The following is a 15,888-nucleotide window of genomic DNA, read 5'->3' on the forward strand; positions in this document are numbered from 1 at the left end:
AGTCACAGGGTCAGTGATGGCCCTTAACCATTCTCTTAATTATTAGGCAACGTGCATATTAAGAAAGAGGTTTTTTTTTTACCTCCAGCCATAACTTGAAAAGAACCCAGAGATGAAAAGTATCTATTATCTGTTTATCATTATCATGAATATTGAGAAATGTTTACTAGATTATTATACTTATCTTTAAAACAAAAGCAGTTTAGTTGCTTCCTTTTAGTTAAATCAGCTCAGTTTAAAAATAGCTACACCTTGGGGCGCCTGGGTGGCGCAGTCGGTTAAGCGTCCGACTTCAGCCAGGTCACGATCTCGCGGTCCGTGAGTTCGAGCCCCGCGTCAGGCTCTGGGCTGATGGCTCAGTGCCTGGAGCCTGTTTCCGATTCTGTGTCTCCCTCTCTCTCTGCCCCTCCCCCGTTCATGCTCTGTCTCTCTCTGTCCCCAAAATAAATAAACGTTGAAAAAAAAAATTAAAAAAAAAAAATAGCTACACCTTAGAGGCGCCTAGGTGTCTCAGTTGGTTAAGAGTCTGCCTTCAGCTCAGGTCATGATTTCATGGTTTGAGTTCCAGCCCCACATCGGGCTTTCTGCTATCTGCTCAGAGCCTGCTTCAGATCCTCTGTTCCCCTCTTTCTGCCCCTTCCCCACTTGTGCTCTCTCAAAAAGAAAAAAAAAAGAAAAAAGAAAAAAAGAAAAAGAAAGAAAAAAAAAGATATATATATATATAGCTACACTGTGTTTGGGATACTTTCAGCCTGAGTCTTGTAACTAAACTTTTTTCAGGAGTTATTCTCACAGATTTTTCAAAAATCCTCTTGACTTAGTGACAAAACCTTTGGAGAGAATGACCATGGGTTTCAGTCAGCACTGTCCCTGTTGCACACAGACATGACTGGAGAATAAACCCAGTGATTGTCTTACATACACATAACAAGTGTCTACATGTTGGCTGTGGGTATTTTGGTTACAAGAATGTGATCCTGTAAGTCATCACCACTATAAATAAAGTTAGGCTATAATAGAACATTTCATCAAAAGTTATCATGGTAGAAGGCAACTGTTGTGGAATCAGATTCTTGATTTTAAAAATATGTTTACGATCAAATTGAATCAGCTTAGCAGAAAAATAATTACAAAGATTGAAAGTTCCCTGTTCCTCCAAGCCTTTTATTTTTTGTTAGTAAACTGATGTAGAAGAGACACTTGTTCCCCTGAAGGAGACTGCTGTCTCAACTGATAAATCATATAAGCTCCAATGAATGTATGTCCTCACCCTCAGGAATGACAGGTCTTTGTCACTCTTGTGGGATTTGAGCAGTGACGCCGTGAGAGAACTTGACTAATAACCTTCACGTGGACCTTTCAAAGTCTGCATGTAACTCCTTGATAAAGATCTTGGTAAAGGCTAATATTGTCACAGGTTGACAGCGTTGGGAGAAGAGGGCCACAGAGCACTTCGACACTTTTCAGTTTATAGTAACTCCTTGAAAAAAACCTTAGGTTTTGCTGTACTTGGCAATCATTGGGACAAATCACAAGAAAATGAGTATGAAATATGTGACCCTCAGATATAATGCATTTGGCTTTATTCTCTCAGACATGTGCACATGAGGGCAGTTTATACAAAGTCTGGTTTGACTAAAAGGACACATCGCTGATGTTCTCTGAGTTTAGATGGAATGCCTTTCATTTTATACAGTGTCTTTAATTCTGCAGCTATTTAGCCACATATGGGTGTGTTGTATCAGTGAGATAGATTCACTGTGACAGTGAATGGAAAGAAGTAATCTATTCCCCTTATTTTGTGCAAAATTTAAAAGACAAAGCTAGATTTTACTAAAGACAGATCCATACCCAGGGGAAAGGACAATTCTTAAAAGCCCACTGTATTTCTAGCCAAATGTTTGAAAATAGATTTAGATTCTACCCAGGTGAATAGTTAATAGGTTTTTCGGGTGTGCTCGATTCTTTTCATGCTCCCAGTGTCATTTTGGTTTAAAAATACCACACTACATTTACTTCCCATGACCAAAAGCCTTAGAACATCATGAAAATGGTAATTAAGCATTACTTTCATGCATCCAACAAATGTTAAATTCAAGAGACTACACAAACAGGATTCCTTTAAGTTGTTTTATTGATGACAAGAACAAGTGCGTAATTAAAGATTTCATGAGACCTGCAAACAATAAAGAATGTGTCTATTGCCAGCAAAAATACAATTATTCCAGGTCCTTTAGACATTACAAATATAGAGTTCTTTCACACCAGATGGTTCATAAGTGACAAAGCCATTTTAGGATGTTTAATTGTGCTTCTACAAAACCTTCAAAGAATGAGGTAGTTTCCTTTACCCACGTTATTCTCCACATTTCGATTACACTTTCAGTGAGTTTAAATCTTTTAACGTAATCTTTAAACAATTTTTTCATGAAAGCCAAGCCTTATTTACAAAGTGTTTATTTCTCTGCACTTGATTTTTCTTAAAGAGAATTTCAAGAATGACTACACAACTAGAGAACTTTGAGACAATCAATGGTTGGGATTTTTCATTACAATTAGATTTAGGTGTAACAGCACATATTCTAAAAATTCCAGAGCTAAGCTGATATTCTCCTGTTTCTATCTATAAACTCCGATTTAAAAACTACTTCCTCAAACTACTTATTTTCTCTCAGTCACCATTATTAAGCAAGTGCAAACTCTTCAGCAGTGACATAGGCTCTGTTTATTAGCCACTTGAGTCCATTTCAGAATCATTCATTCTCATAAGTCACCAGGGAAACATCTGCAGAATTTACAGATGCATACAGATTAGCTAGCTTATTTTTAAGACTTCATTCAAAATCTTATAGCCATACTCTTGAGAGAATTCCTGCACTTTTTAGAAAACTTACCAAAGACGTAAAAATTGAGGCAGATATATGCATTCCTTTGTTAACCCTGAGAATGACTGCTGTGAAATTAACCTGGGGAAATTGCAGCATGTTGCACATTTTAGTTAAAAACTAAATGACAATATTCAACTCATTTCCAAATCAGGTAGCCTTCACCAAGGAAAAGGGGATGGCGGTAAACTGTATTTCTAAGGCGCGCGCGGGGGGGGTGGGGGGGGCGATGTGCAAAAGTCACAATGTACTCCTTGTCACTTATTTTTTCAGCCTCAAGAAGCTTCACGAATCTTAAGTAGTTGAAGGAATTATACAGCCTTCTCTAAATTTGTAGTACAGTGGTTTCCATATAACACTACCGTCAGGTTATTATCTCGAGATCATGGCCTAATTCTAATACCTAATGAACTGGCCCTTATACTTAGCCACTTCTTCCTCCTCGGCACTATTGGTATTTGGCACCTACGTTGAATGCTAAAGATCCCTATGGTTGGCCGAATAAGGACAAGGCTTCTCTGGACAACACAGAAGCAAGTTTGACTTTTTTCCTCTGTTTCTTCGTCTACCTTCACTTGTTCTTCTTCTGACATCTTCTCTAATTAAAAGTTTCTTGCCCCATAATTTCATAGAACCTAGCCATTATAAAAGTGGATGTGCAGAGAAATCTGTCATCGAAACTACATTTTAATTCATTCTCATACCACAGCTTGCAGTCAAGTCTTACATCCCAACAGTGGATTCTGTAAATTGGAACATTATACAACTTAAGTTTTAAGCCTTATTCATAGGGTCTACAGAGGTATGAAACATATACTTCCAGACAGAAAAAGGCTTACTTAAGACTTCAACTGCATCCAGATTTTAAAGACCGCTTCATTTTCTAATACCAAATTTCATGCCTTCATCATTCACATTTGAATCATTCATTCAAATCATTCACGAAAGCAAATGTATGTACTTCTATCTGATCCCACAGAATTATTTACCCACAAACACTATTACATCATGTTGATATGTTTTTTATCAAGCTCCCCAAATTAATATCTGAAGTCTTTTGATGTGGTATGTACACTAAGGATGAAAAATCACTTTCTTCTACCTCTGAATTTTTTTAAAGCGTGTTTTGGCCATGATGAATATGAATCTCTTTGCAATATGTTAAATGGCCTTTCTTTTAAAATCTCAAACCATGAAAAGTCATTGTTATATTAGTCCTCTACTTGTGATTTTCTGAGTAGCTGGATCCATCATTTTCAAGCTAAAGCTCTAAAGAGTTTGATTCATAATAGACATTTTCCAGAAAAACTCATTCTAGGAACATTTTATTTCAATAATATCTGGCTTTGAGTTTAAGATCAGCAAGGATGCTGTAATTTCAGATGATCTTTTGTTAGATGAACCATGACAATTTAACATTGCTCCAGAGAATGTAGTTATCAAATGTACTAGGCAGGTTGGAAGTAAGTGGTAAACCAACAGGGAATCACGCCATGTAGACGGTGGTTGAATAACCCTCTAAATACTAATCCTACCGAGTAGTTGTGCAGAAGAAAGGAATGGAAAAAGGGATGAATTTCCTTAAAAAATGAGATGGAAATGTTCATTGTGATTTCTTGATAAGAGATGTGTTCTAGTCATCATCTATTATCTAACTGCATTAAATAACACTTTTTTTTATCTAAAAATTTTAGTAGAGTATAAACTCCACGAGGATAATGTCTATATACTATTTTCTAAAACTAACTTCCTAATCCCTACCACCAGCTGTGTTAGATGCAAATTTGTGGGTACTCAACCAACATTTATCAAATTAACTATAATCTCTATGATCTTTGTCAATTAATAGGTAATCCTTACTGAAAAGCTGGTACTCTCTGTTGGGAGCAGATATCTGGAAAACAGGTGAACAAATTCTACTTGTAAAAACACAAAGTGACAGGTATTATGAATTATCCACTAATTATTCATGAGCATTACTATTGGTAACTTAAGTTTCTGAATATACACGTAAGAAATCCACATTACAAGGAAGAATTCTTTGATCACATTTAGCATCTGAATATAAAATAAGTGAGCCTTACAATGTTTCTCTGACCCCTAAGCCCTTTGCTTTAGTCCATCTGACGAATATTGATTGCCCTAAATATTTTAGAAAATATAAACAAGTGAACAAGTATTGTTATTTTCTGCCTAAAATACATTTTTCCCAATCGTAATGGTAAACTCAATGTATGCTCTTAAAAAGGAACTTTTTAAGGAAAAAGAATACAGTAACTGAGCACTGTGTGGGAATAGGGAGAATAAATAAGCTTATTCTGGAAGCTGATTTTATAGCAAAAACCCCCTAACGTGGAGTTGAATCTACTGCTTTAATAAGAGGCTCCTATAATTCTTTTGACCAAAACATACTCATTAATTGCCTCAAGTGTTCAAGAGTGCCAATTTGAAGGAAGCAAGACCACTTGTTTAGGTACAATAACATCGAGCAATAAACCTGATCCTAGGGCATCTCACGTAGGCTTTCCCAAACTTCAGGAGTGCTGACACTGCACGGCATGTAAGTGGTGTTCACTGTACTTTCCTGCTGCTATCGTCTGTCATCTTTTTTTTTTTTTTTTCCTTTACCTTATGGCAACATTTTGAGAAAAGAATAGAGGGTGTTTACCAGGGAGGAAAAAAAAAAACATGATTCCTAACAAGTTTTCTCATTCGCTTATTTCTCTTTCCCTTTTACTTTTCCTTTGCACTTTTGAAAGCAAAGGTTAAAACAGGTATTATTAATTTCACTTCTGCCAGCTGCAGGTCCTTCAGAGCATGGTACACACCCCTGCAGTTGATGCTTCTTTTGGGGTATCCATGATTTGAATCCTTAATAAATGACTGTAACAATAAAAAAAATTCTAATAGCAAATATCTTTAGGAAATGCCCAAGTTTTGTTTATATCTGAACACTTCATTTTAAAATCCCGGTTTCTACCGGGGCACCTGGGTGGCTCAGTCAGTTGGGCATCCGACTTCGGCTCAGGTCATGATCTCACAGTTTGTGAGTTCAAGCACCACGTTGGGCTCTGTGCTGACAACTCAGAGCCTGGAGCCTGCTTCAGATTCTGTCTCTATCTCTCTCTGCCCCTCCCCTGCTCATGCTGTCTCAAAAATAAATAAACATTAAAAAAATAATAAAAAGATCCCAGTTTCTACCAATGTGTTTAGGAAAAAGCTGACAAACTTGGTCTGAAATGTAAAACATGAAAGAAGTGGGAGGAAGAGAACATGAAAAATAAGTTAATCATTATCATTCTAAGTGCCACCAGTTCTGTTTATATTCATGCACATGTGAATTGTTGAATCTCATTTGATCAACCCAATTAAACATTAAATAATTGCAGCCAATTATGCAAATATCAGCAACAATATTAATTTGTTGATCTTTTTGAGCAGATTAGCCTCACATGTTCCTAATGCTAGACTATCTTACACCATAAATGATCAATTAGTGTTAGGATAACTAAGTCTTGAAGAATGGATAATTGCCTAGTTATAATGTGTCACTCTTGCTGTATTAATCCACTGCAATTAAACAAATAGTGCACAAGGAAAAAAGATGTGCAGATGTTCCTTTTAAATCTATTTAACAAGTTAGTGTCAAGGTCAATTTTCTGTCTTATTACTTAAGAAAATGGCAGATTGCGCTCTCTCAGTTTTAGGAGACCTCCAGTTTTTTAAAATATATATCCTTAGTTTTCACTCCATCTGGTAGAAAGGGCTTAAAATGCTCTTAAGGTTTGATGAAAGAAATCATAGAGACATAATGTCAAGACATGTTGTTCTCTAACTTTTATAACGGACATGTGTTGCCATACTAAATTTAGAGATGCAAAGTGTGAAATGTATTTATGGCAAACAAATGACTTCCATTTCTCATAGAAATGTAGGTCTAGTTATTAAGTGCTACTTGACAGGTTAGAATTACCTGCAAGTCTTTTCTAGACTACTGCTTTAAAAAGGAGGTCACAGGATTTAGCCAAGGTAAATGCATACCCTTAGAACACTACTTGGTGAAGTGTGCAGAGGACAGTTAAAGCACCTGAGGCCTGAAAAGAACAGACTTCCAAGACTTCAGATCACCAATTAAAAGCCCCCTAAAAGATATTTTTACTATTCCTTTTCATCTTATATACTTCCCTAATTTTCATTTTACCATTCCTATCTAAAAGAACCCTATGGCCAAAAGTCTTGGAAAAGAATCAAAGCCCCATTTGCTATGTGCTGCTAAATGCCTTAAGGAAATTTTTCTAACACATCAAACTTTTAGAAGGTCTTTTTTCCCCTTGCTCTGAAAAGAGAATGAAATATGATCAGCAAGATGAAAGTTACTGGAACTGAGGGAAACCAAAATATGTCTGAGAGTTGACCTTCCAAGGGTAAACGTTTTCTAGCAAGGTTTGACTGACTTTCCCTAAATTATAAACCAGGATTCAATTTTAACTCACAGCTCCTAAATGAGGAAAAGATCATCTAGAATTGCTCTCCTGTACTCTAACCATGTGATCCTTCCAGCCCCATTCAACAGAAATGAGGTATATCAAAGTATACCCCTTTGCTTTCTACCAAAAGCTAAATATGATTCTTTATTTTGTATTTAACATGTAACATATATGTATTTAACACTTCACAAAGGTCATTTCCATTTGGTTGGTATGATATCATGACCTCTCTAGAGCTGCTATTTCAATTCCAAGGCAGTCTTCAAATATGAAATAATCCCTCCAACAAACTATGCCTCTGAGTATCTCTAATGACTTAGCAGTCCCTGGAAAATAAAGACAACGTGAGGTAAATGGACACAATGTCAGAATCAACCACAAATTCTAATAAAGAGGTTTCATAATATAGAAACAAAGAAGGTACACTTCTATAGAAGCTAAATGTTCATTCATTCATTATTTAATGAGTACCTATTATGTGCCAGGCAGGGGGATACAAAGATCTCAAAGGCACAAGAGCCTCAGTCTTGTGTTGGAGGCTGACAAACAGCCAATTACAATACAATGTGGAAAGGACAATGGTGGAGATGTGCACAGGTCCTGCTGATGCACAAGGAGAGCCTGGAGGAGACTGTGACATCAGGAAGAAAGGAGATCTACTCTTTAAGATGGATTTAAGGGGCCTGCAAAGAAAAATGTGAAAGCAGAAATACCAGTTTTTCAGTCTTGATTATTAAAAAACAAAACAAAACAAAACAAAAACCCACAACCATTTTCTGAAGATGAAGATAATGTCACAGGAAACATTACCTATGAAATCTACTCAGATCAGTTTTCAAACACAAAGAAACTCATTTGGTTGAGGAGCAGAACATAACTTATACTAAGGAAGAAAATATTTTTGTATCTGAGGAAACTAATAAGGGAGGAACTAAGATTATTGAGGAAAAGTCTATGCCGTATGGCTTACATTATCATCTTTCGAAGAGAAGGTGAAGTAAGCTTTTAACACTGAGTTTACAAAATACCACTTGATGATTGCAATTCATTTTCTCTGGCATGAGGAAACAATCACCTGGTAACAACTAATAACACAAACTACATTAGGCACAACTAAAAACAGGTAGCCAAAGAAATCTATTGTAATTCAACTGCGACAGTTTGTCTCCATAGCACACAGATGATATCCTGTATTTTCCATTTAGGATACTATGATTGTCCAGTTGCTCTCTTCTCTTCCGTACTACAACAAAAGCAAGAAAACATGTTTAAGTGTAAACACTACCAGTGCAAGAATCGCTTACAAATAAGTTCAGCGATACAACCAATGTTATACAAAAAGGTCTGTTCCTATTTTGAACAGTAAAAGCATATTCATGTTAAAAATAGGATTAGAGAGGGGCGCCTGGGTGGCGCAGTCGGTTAAGCGTCCGACTTCAGCCAGGTCACAATCTCGCGGTCCGTGAGTTCGAGCCCCGCGTCAGGCTCTGGGCTGATGGCTCAGAGCCTGGAGCCTGTTTCTGATTCTGTGTCTCCCTCTCTCTCTGCCCCTCCCCCGTTCATGCTCTGTCTCTCTCTGTCCCAAAAATAAATAAAAAACATTGAAAAAAAAATTAAAAAAAAAAAAGGATTAGAGAGAAATAAATCAAATATCTGGAGAGAATCACAAGTTTTATAATTATGGTTGAACTCAAATTTATAGCTGAAATAAGTCTCTAAGTAATGCCTTTTCATCACCATTCTGTATTTAGTTTCTGCTCCCCAAATAAAGTAACTGAGTTAAATTTAATTACAATCATCTTTATTCTAAAGAAGCGATGCTCAGAGTGTGTGCTCCAGACCCGGAGCATCGGTATCACCAGGCAGCATATCTGAAATGCAAATTCTCAAGCCATATCTCAGACTTTACTGGGGATGGGTCCCAGCAACCATGCTTCAGCCAGCACTTTCGGGGGATTCTAATGAGAGTGAAGTTTGAGAATCACCACTCTGAAAGCCCCCTTTCTCAAGAGGGTTTTGTGTTTGTGGACAAAATATTAAATTGACAAACGCTCTGTTCTCTAAATGAAAGTCATTCAGGTTATGTTAGCATCTCAATTTTTCTTATTCCTTCAAAAGTGATGGAACTAGATCACAATCAGAATTTGATTATTTGCATCTCCAAGTAATTTGCTTTCACAAACCTGAATTTTAATACTTCAAATTGAATTAACTGACACAAAGACATTCCAGATGTCCAAAGTAGAAAGCTAGTTTTGATCAATTTGTTCTTTTATTCATTCATTCATGTATGCGTGCATTCATTCATTCATTCATTCATTCATCAAACATCTCTGTGTTCAAATGAGCTCTCACAGTGCTAACGCTATGGTGCCAGGAGCTTGACAGACTTACTACGAAATTTATCCTCACAGTAACCCCAGAGAGTAGGTGCCATTATCGATCTCATTTTATGGATGAGAAAAACTGTGTTAGGGAGATTAAACAACTTACTCAGGTAATTTGTAAAGGGTAGAGCCGAGCCCAGACCCTAGCCAAAGGTCTCTCTCGCACCAATGACATGTTCTTGACTACCATTTGGAGTTCCCTCCACATGTTCACATAGCTGTGTCTGTGGAGATGAACTTGGAACGTATCTTCCCTACCACCATGCCAGTGAGTCTGCCACCATGTGCTTGCCTAAATTCCTCCGACGATGTCCCCTTTTCACATGAATCGGCTTTTCATTCCCAATATAACTTCAGTTGAAATTCAGATAAAACATTAGCAGTTCCATATGGGAAAGAACTTTAATGATCATCTAAAATGTAGGGGCTTTGGGGAGCCTGGCCGGCTCAGTCGGTAGAGCACGTGACTCTTGATCTCGGGGTCATAAGTTCGAGCCCCGTGTTGGGTGTAGAGATTACTTAAAAATAAAACCTTTAAAAAATTAATTAATTAATTAAATGCAAGGATGAGTCAAATAAGTGGAGCTCTGGACTTTAGAACAATTGCACTTTGATCAGTTTTGTATGTTGGGATTCTAGGAAAGATTTCCTTTGTAGAAAATTTCTGCTGCTTAAAAATCACGTACGAAGAGCAATGTACTCTTAAAGCCAAGCTTCTTATTTTACATCTAAGGACATTAAGGTTCTAGAAAACTCTTAATCTGAAGCCCAGGGCTCCTGCCTCTATCTGATGCTATTTCTCCTATGTTATATTGTCCATGTGCTGGGTTCCTCTTAAAGAGCTTTAAAGACCTCTGGCAGCAGAATCTATCAAACTGGTAAAAATACTGGGAGCCAAGAATGGGTCTACTTACAACCTTTTGGTTTACATAAAAAAGAGAATGAAGGAAGCCCAATGACTATAAGTGACTTGCTGAATCTCTATCAGAAAGAGTTGTTTCAAGAGTATGGCTTCCCACTATTAATTGTTGATCCATGATAAATATTAGATAAAAATTCCCAAATTCTGCTTGATTTATGTATGGTACAACATGACTTAAGGTAAGATCAAAATACGTGTTTTATTTCTCTTACTTGGATTCCCATTAATACATTAGATACTTATGCCATTAATAATTGAGTGTCATCATATTGACATTTTAGCAGATCTACATTATTGTGATTCGTGACCGCCATAATTCCATCTTGAATCTCATCAATTAAAGTGAATTTGCTTTCAATTAGTTGTTTCAGTTTTATAAACAGTCAAAAATCTATTTGGGTTACAATGACAGTCATAGGCCATATCACTCTAAGAACCTTCATAATATATATTAAGATTGGCCTCCTCATCCTATAATTTATGCTTTTATGTAAAAATTATAGCATTCTGAGATGTATCTAAGAAATGTGATAATACAGGTAATTCAAACTATCTAAACCTAAGCAGTAAGCGATCAAACTTTCCATTTAGATGATAAATAACTTGATTCAATTTTTCAAGGCAAAATAATTCAAGAGTAGAGATGACAGATGTTAGCAGAGATAGAAATTATATTCTTTCCTCAGGAGTAGGTACCTAGAGAAGGAGGGGAAAGAACACATGTCTGCATGGGCAAGGCTATCATTATCAGGGTCATTACAGGACCACAGCAGTAGGCTTACTCCTTCAGCATTTGGCAGGTCTGCTGTAAGTCACAATGACTTGATGTTGTTCACTGGAATCGAAGATGAGGTGAAAACAACATGGCAAATCCAACTGAGCACATGGGGTGGTACTCAGCCCATGTGGAAGATTATCAATGTGGTATGCAGAATTTTCATCTTTCATGAATTCCAGGAAGAACACTAAACCAAAACACAACTAATGACAAGTTCTAATCTTCACATCCAACATACATATGGCAAATAATTTTACATGGCCTTTGTTAAATGCCTTTTACATTAGGCAGAAAAGTTCTTAGCAACACAAAAGGACAATGTACATGTCATGCACTTATTCTCTGTGATGCCAATAAAAATATAATCAGTGCTGCCCACCAGGTGACAATTTGTCATTCTTGTTCTAAATCCTATTCAATGGCCTGCAAAGCTCTGTAATCCTGTAACGTGGAGAAGTGTGTATTAGGGAACAAGTACAGCTGGGAAGCTGGTCAAGGGGCTGAGTCATCAAGGCAATCTGGAAATGTTCACTTAGTATGCACACAAAGAGAAGGATAACTCGGGACATCAGCAGGGAAAAGGAGTAGGGCTCTTATGTAACTAAAAACCATCAAGCTGTTCCACTGAAAACAAAAAAATGCAATAACCACTAATGGTCATTTATTCTTACAAAACTGTAGCCACTAGTGGGGAAAACAGAATTTTAAAAGAAATTCCATCTGGTGGCCTACAGTCAATACAGATCCTGCACCTATCTCACTGGGCTTTCCTTTTCCTAACTACTTAAGACACCCACCTCTCTAAACTTAACCAAAGAGGTGAAAAATCTATACACTGAAAACTATAGAAAGCTTATAAAAGAATTGAAGAAGACACACACAAAAAAATGGAAAAATATTTCATGCTCATAGATTGGAAGAACAAATATTGTTAAAATGTTGATACTACCCAAAGCAATCTACATACTCAATGCAATCCGTATCAAAATAACACCAGCATTCTGCACAGAGCTAGAGCAAACAATCCTAAAATGTGTATGGAACCAGAAAAGATCCCAAATAACCAAAGCAATCCTAAAAATGAAAAACAAAGCTGGAGGCATCACAATTCTGGACTTCAAGATGTATCACAAAGCTGTAATCATGAAGACAGTATGGCACTGGCACAAAAACAGACACTTAGATCAATGGAACAGAATACAGAATGCAGAAATGGACCAATAAACATATGACCAACTAATCTTTGACAAAGCAGGAAAGAATATCCAATGGAATAAAGACAGTCTCTCCAGCAAATGGTGTTGGGAAAACTGGACAGCAACATGCAGAAAAATGAACCTGGACCACTTTCTTACATGATACACAAAAATAAACTCAAAATGGATGAAAGACCTAAATGTAAGACAGGAAGCCATCAAAATCCTAGAGGAGAAAGCAGGCAAAAACCTCTTTGACTGGGGCATTTGGGTGGCTCAGTCGGTTAAGCGTCCGACTTCGGCTCAGGTCATGATCTTGCGGTTTGCGAGTTCGAGCCCCGCGTCGGGCTCTGTGCTGACAGCTCAGAGCCTGGAGCCTGCTTCGGATTCTGTGTCTCCCTCTCTCTCTGCTCCTCCCCTGCTTATGCTCTGTCTCTGTCTCAAAAATAAATAAAACATTAAAAAAAAATTAAAAAAAACAACAACATCTCTTTGACCTTGGCTGCAACAACTTCTTATTCAACATGTCTCCAAAAGCAAGGGAAACAAAAGCAAAAATTAACTATTGGAATCTCTTCAAGATAAAAACCTTCTGCATGGTGAAGGAAACAATCAGCAAAACTAAAAGTCAACTGACAGAATGGGAAAAGATACTTGTAAATGACATATTACATAAAGGGTTAGTATCTGAAATCTTATAAAGAACTTATCAAACTCAACACCCAAAAAACAAATAATCCAGTGAAGAAACAGGCAAAAGACATGAATAGACACTTTTCCAAAAAGGACATCCAGGTGGCCAATAGACCCATGAAAAAATGCTCAACATCACTCATCATCAGGGAAGTATGAATCAAAACTACAATGAGATACCACCTTACACCTGTCAGAATGGCTAACATTAACAACTCAGGCAACAATAGATGTTGGCGAGGATGCAGTGAAAGAATCCAACAATAGATGTTGGCGAGGATGCAGTGAAAGAGGATGCTGGTGGGAATGCAAACTAGCGCAGCCACTCTGGAAAACACTATGGAGATTCCTCAAAAAATTAAAAATACAACTACCTTATGACCCAGCAATTGCGCTACTAGGTACTTATCCAAAGGATACAGGTATGCTGTTTTGAAGAGGCACATTCACCCCAATGTTTATAGCAGCACTATTGACAATAGCCAAAGTATGGAAAGAGCCCAAATGTCCATTGACAGATGAATGGATAAAGAAAATGTGGTGTGTGTATGCGTGCGTGTGTGGGGAGAGAGAGAGAGAGAGAGAGAGAGAGAGAGAGAGAGAGAGAGAGATACAATGGAGTATCACTCAGCAATCAAAAAGAATGAAATCTTGTCGTTTGCAACAGCATGGATGGAACTAGTGTATTATGCTAAATGCAATTAGAGAAAGACAAATACATGACTTCAGTCATATGTGGAATTTAAGATACAAAACAGACGAATATAAGGGAAGGGAAGCAAAAATAATATAAAAACATGGAGGGGGCAAACATAAGAGAATATTAAATATAGAGAACAAACTGAAGGTTGCTGGAGGGGTTGTGGGAGGGGGGATGGGCTAAGTGGGCAAGGGGCATTAAGGAAGACACTTGTTGGGATGAGCACTGGGTGTTATATATATAGGGGATGAATCACTGGATTCTACTCCTGAAATCACTATTATTCTATATGCTAAATAACTTGGATACAAATTAAAAAAAATAAATTAATTAAAAAAAAACAAACAGAACAGGACTTCCACCTCTCCGGTCTTTGCAATCACTACTTCCCACTTTCTAAAACCTCAACAGCAGCTCTGCTAGTTACACAAACATGCTGCCCTGATATTTAAGGCCTGGATTCCAGGTTTTTATTTGATTCCGACAGCAGTCTTGGTATGTGTATTTCACTTTAAAAATGTCTAAAATCAGGTTCTCTCAAAGTTTTCTCGAAAAGTAATATGTGGGGCGCCTGGGTGGCTTAGTCGGCACAGGACACGATCTCACAGTTCATGGGTTCGAGCCCCACGCAGAGCTCTGTGCTGACAGCTCAGAGCCTAGAATCTGCTTCAGATTCTATGTCTCCCTCTCTCTCTGCTCCTCTCCCACTCACACTCTGTCTCTCTCTCTCTCTCTCTCTCAAAAATAAATAAATGTTTAAAAAAATTAAAAAAAAAAAGAAAAGTCATTTGATATTATTTAAGGCCTTCCTCCCACCTCTCCTCAGAATGTGTTAATATATAAGAGCAACATGTTTTTGTCCTTCAGTATCTGTCTGGTATATCACTCACTTATTTGTTCCTTTATTCATTTATTCAAGAAACATTACTGAGTGTGTATGATAGCCCAGGCCTTGTACTGAATACTGGGGTTACAAGAAGGGAGTAAAACAATTCCTACATTCAAACAACCTTAAAACAAAGACAAGTGTGTGACTAATTAGAATACAACTTAAAGGCCATATGTGATATGGAACCCAGGTACTTTGGAAGCTGGAAGAAGAAGTTATATTTGAGGGGATGAATACGTGTTTGTACTGGGGACAGGGATGTTGCTCAAGACAGACTTTAAAAGTTCCTCAAGGAGATGTGTCTTGACAGACAACCAATACCTTCTCAAGTAGGCAAACTGTAGAAGGTACAGAAAGGCAGGAAGAAGTAGACAGCAGAGTCAATTGGAGAACAGAGATTATCCCAATAGCAGGCATATTGGTGAATACGATGGTGAGTAATCAGACTGGCAAAGAGCGATGCAAGAGAAAAGAAACATAGGCAATATGGCTAATGTTCTCCATGCTGAAGTCTGGTTAAGTAACACAAAAGTGTTTTTCTTTGTCACTTGAAAAAAGAGGGGGAAAAAAAAAAGACTGAAACACTCCCCTCCTAAGAGGTATTTTTAGGGCAATCTAAAATCCATGGAATTTTATGGAAAATTCGCCAAGGGGAATGAATACTTAACCTCAGAGGTTCTTACTCATATACAGAAACACACAAGTTAAATGACAATCACATCTGTGGTTAAGAAGGATTTCCACCCCCCACGTCACAGTGGCAAGAATCTTCTGGGTTTATTGGTTGTTGTTGCTCTCTTCAATTTACCAGAGCACTTCTTACGAAATATCCATGTTTTTCATGTAATGTCAAAGAGATCAAATGTAAAACATGATGCAATTCTACGCTTTTTCCTCAATAATTACTTAAATTATTTTTCGTGGACAGAAACAGGCACCTGTAGCTTGGGT

The 15,888-nt window shown here is 37.4% G+C and overlaps 1 protein-coding gene across 3 annotated transcripts in view; it reads right to left on the minus strand.

Annotated features, from left to right (window-relative positions):
• Positions 1-2,116: 2,116 nt before the first annotated feature.
• BCAT1 (branched chain amino acid transaminase 1) overlaps positions 2,117-15,888 on the minus strand; it is a 107,924-nt gene continuing 94,152 nt past the window's right edge. For all 3 annotated transcript variants that reach the window (XM_047867801.1, XM_047867800.1, XM_047867802.1), the window contains exon 11: positions 2,117-8,615. In XM_047867801.1, coding sequence (XP_047723757.1) covers positions 8,574-8,615 — 42 coding nt within the window. In that variant the 3' untranslated portion in view covers positions 2,117-8,573. The remainder of the gene's footprint in view (positions 8,616-15,888) is intronic.

The sequence above is a fragment of the Prionailurus viverrinus genome, chromosome B4 (assembly GCF_022837055.1).
Source record: "Prionailurus viverrinus isolate Anna chromosome B4, UM_Priviv_1.0, whole genome shotgun sequence".
Classification (NCBI taxonomy): Eukaryota; Metazoa; Chordata; class Mammalia; order Carnivora; family Felidae; genus Prionailurus; species Prionailurus viverrinus.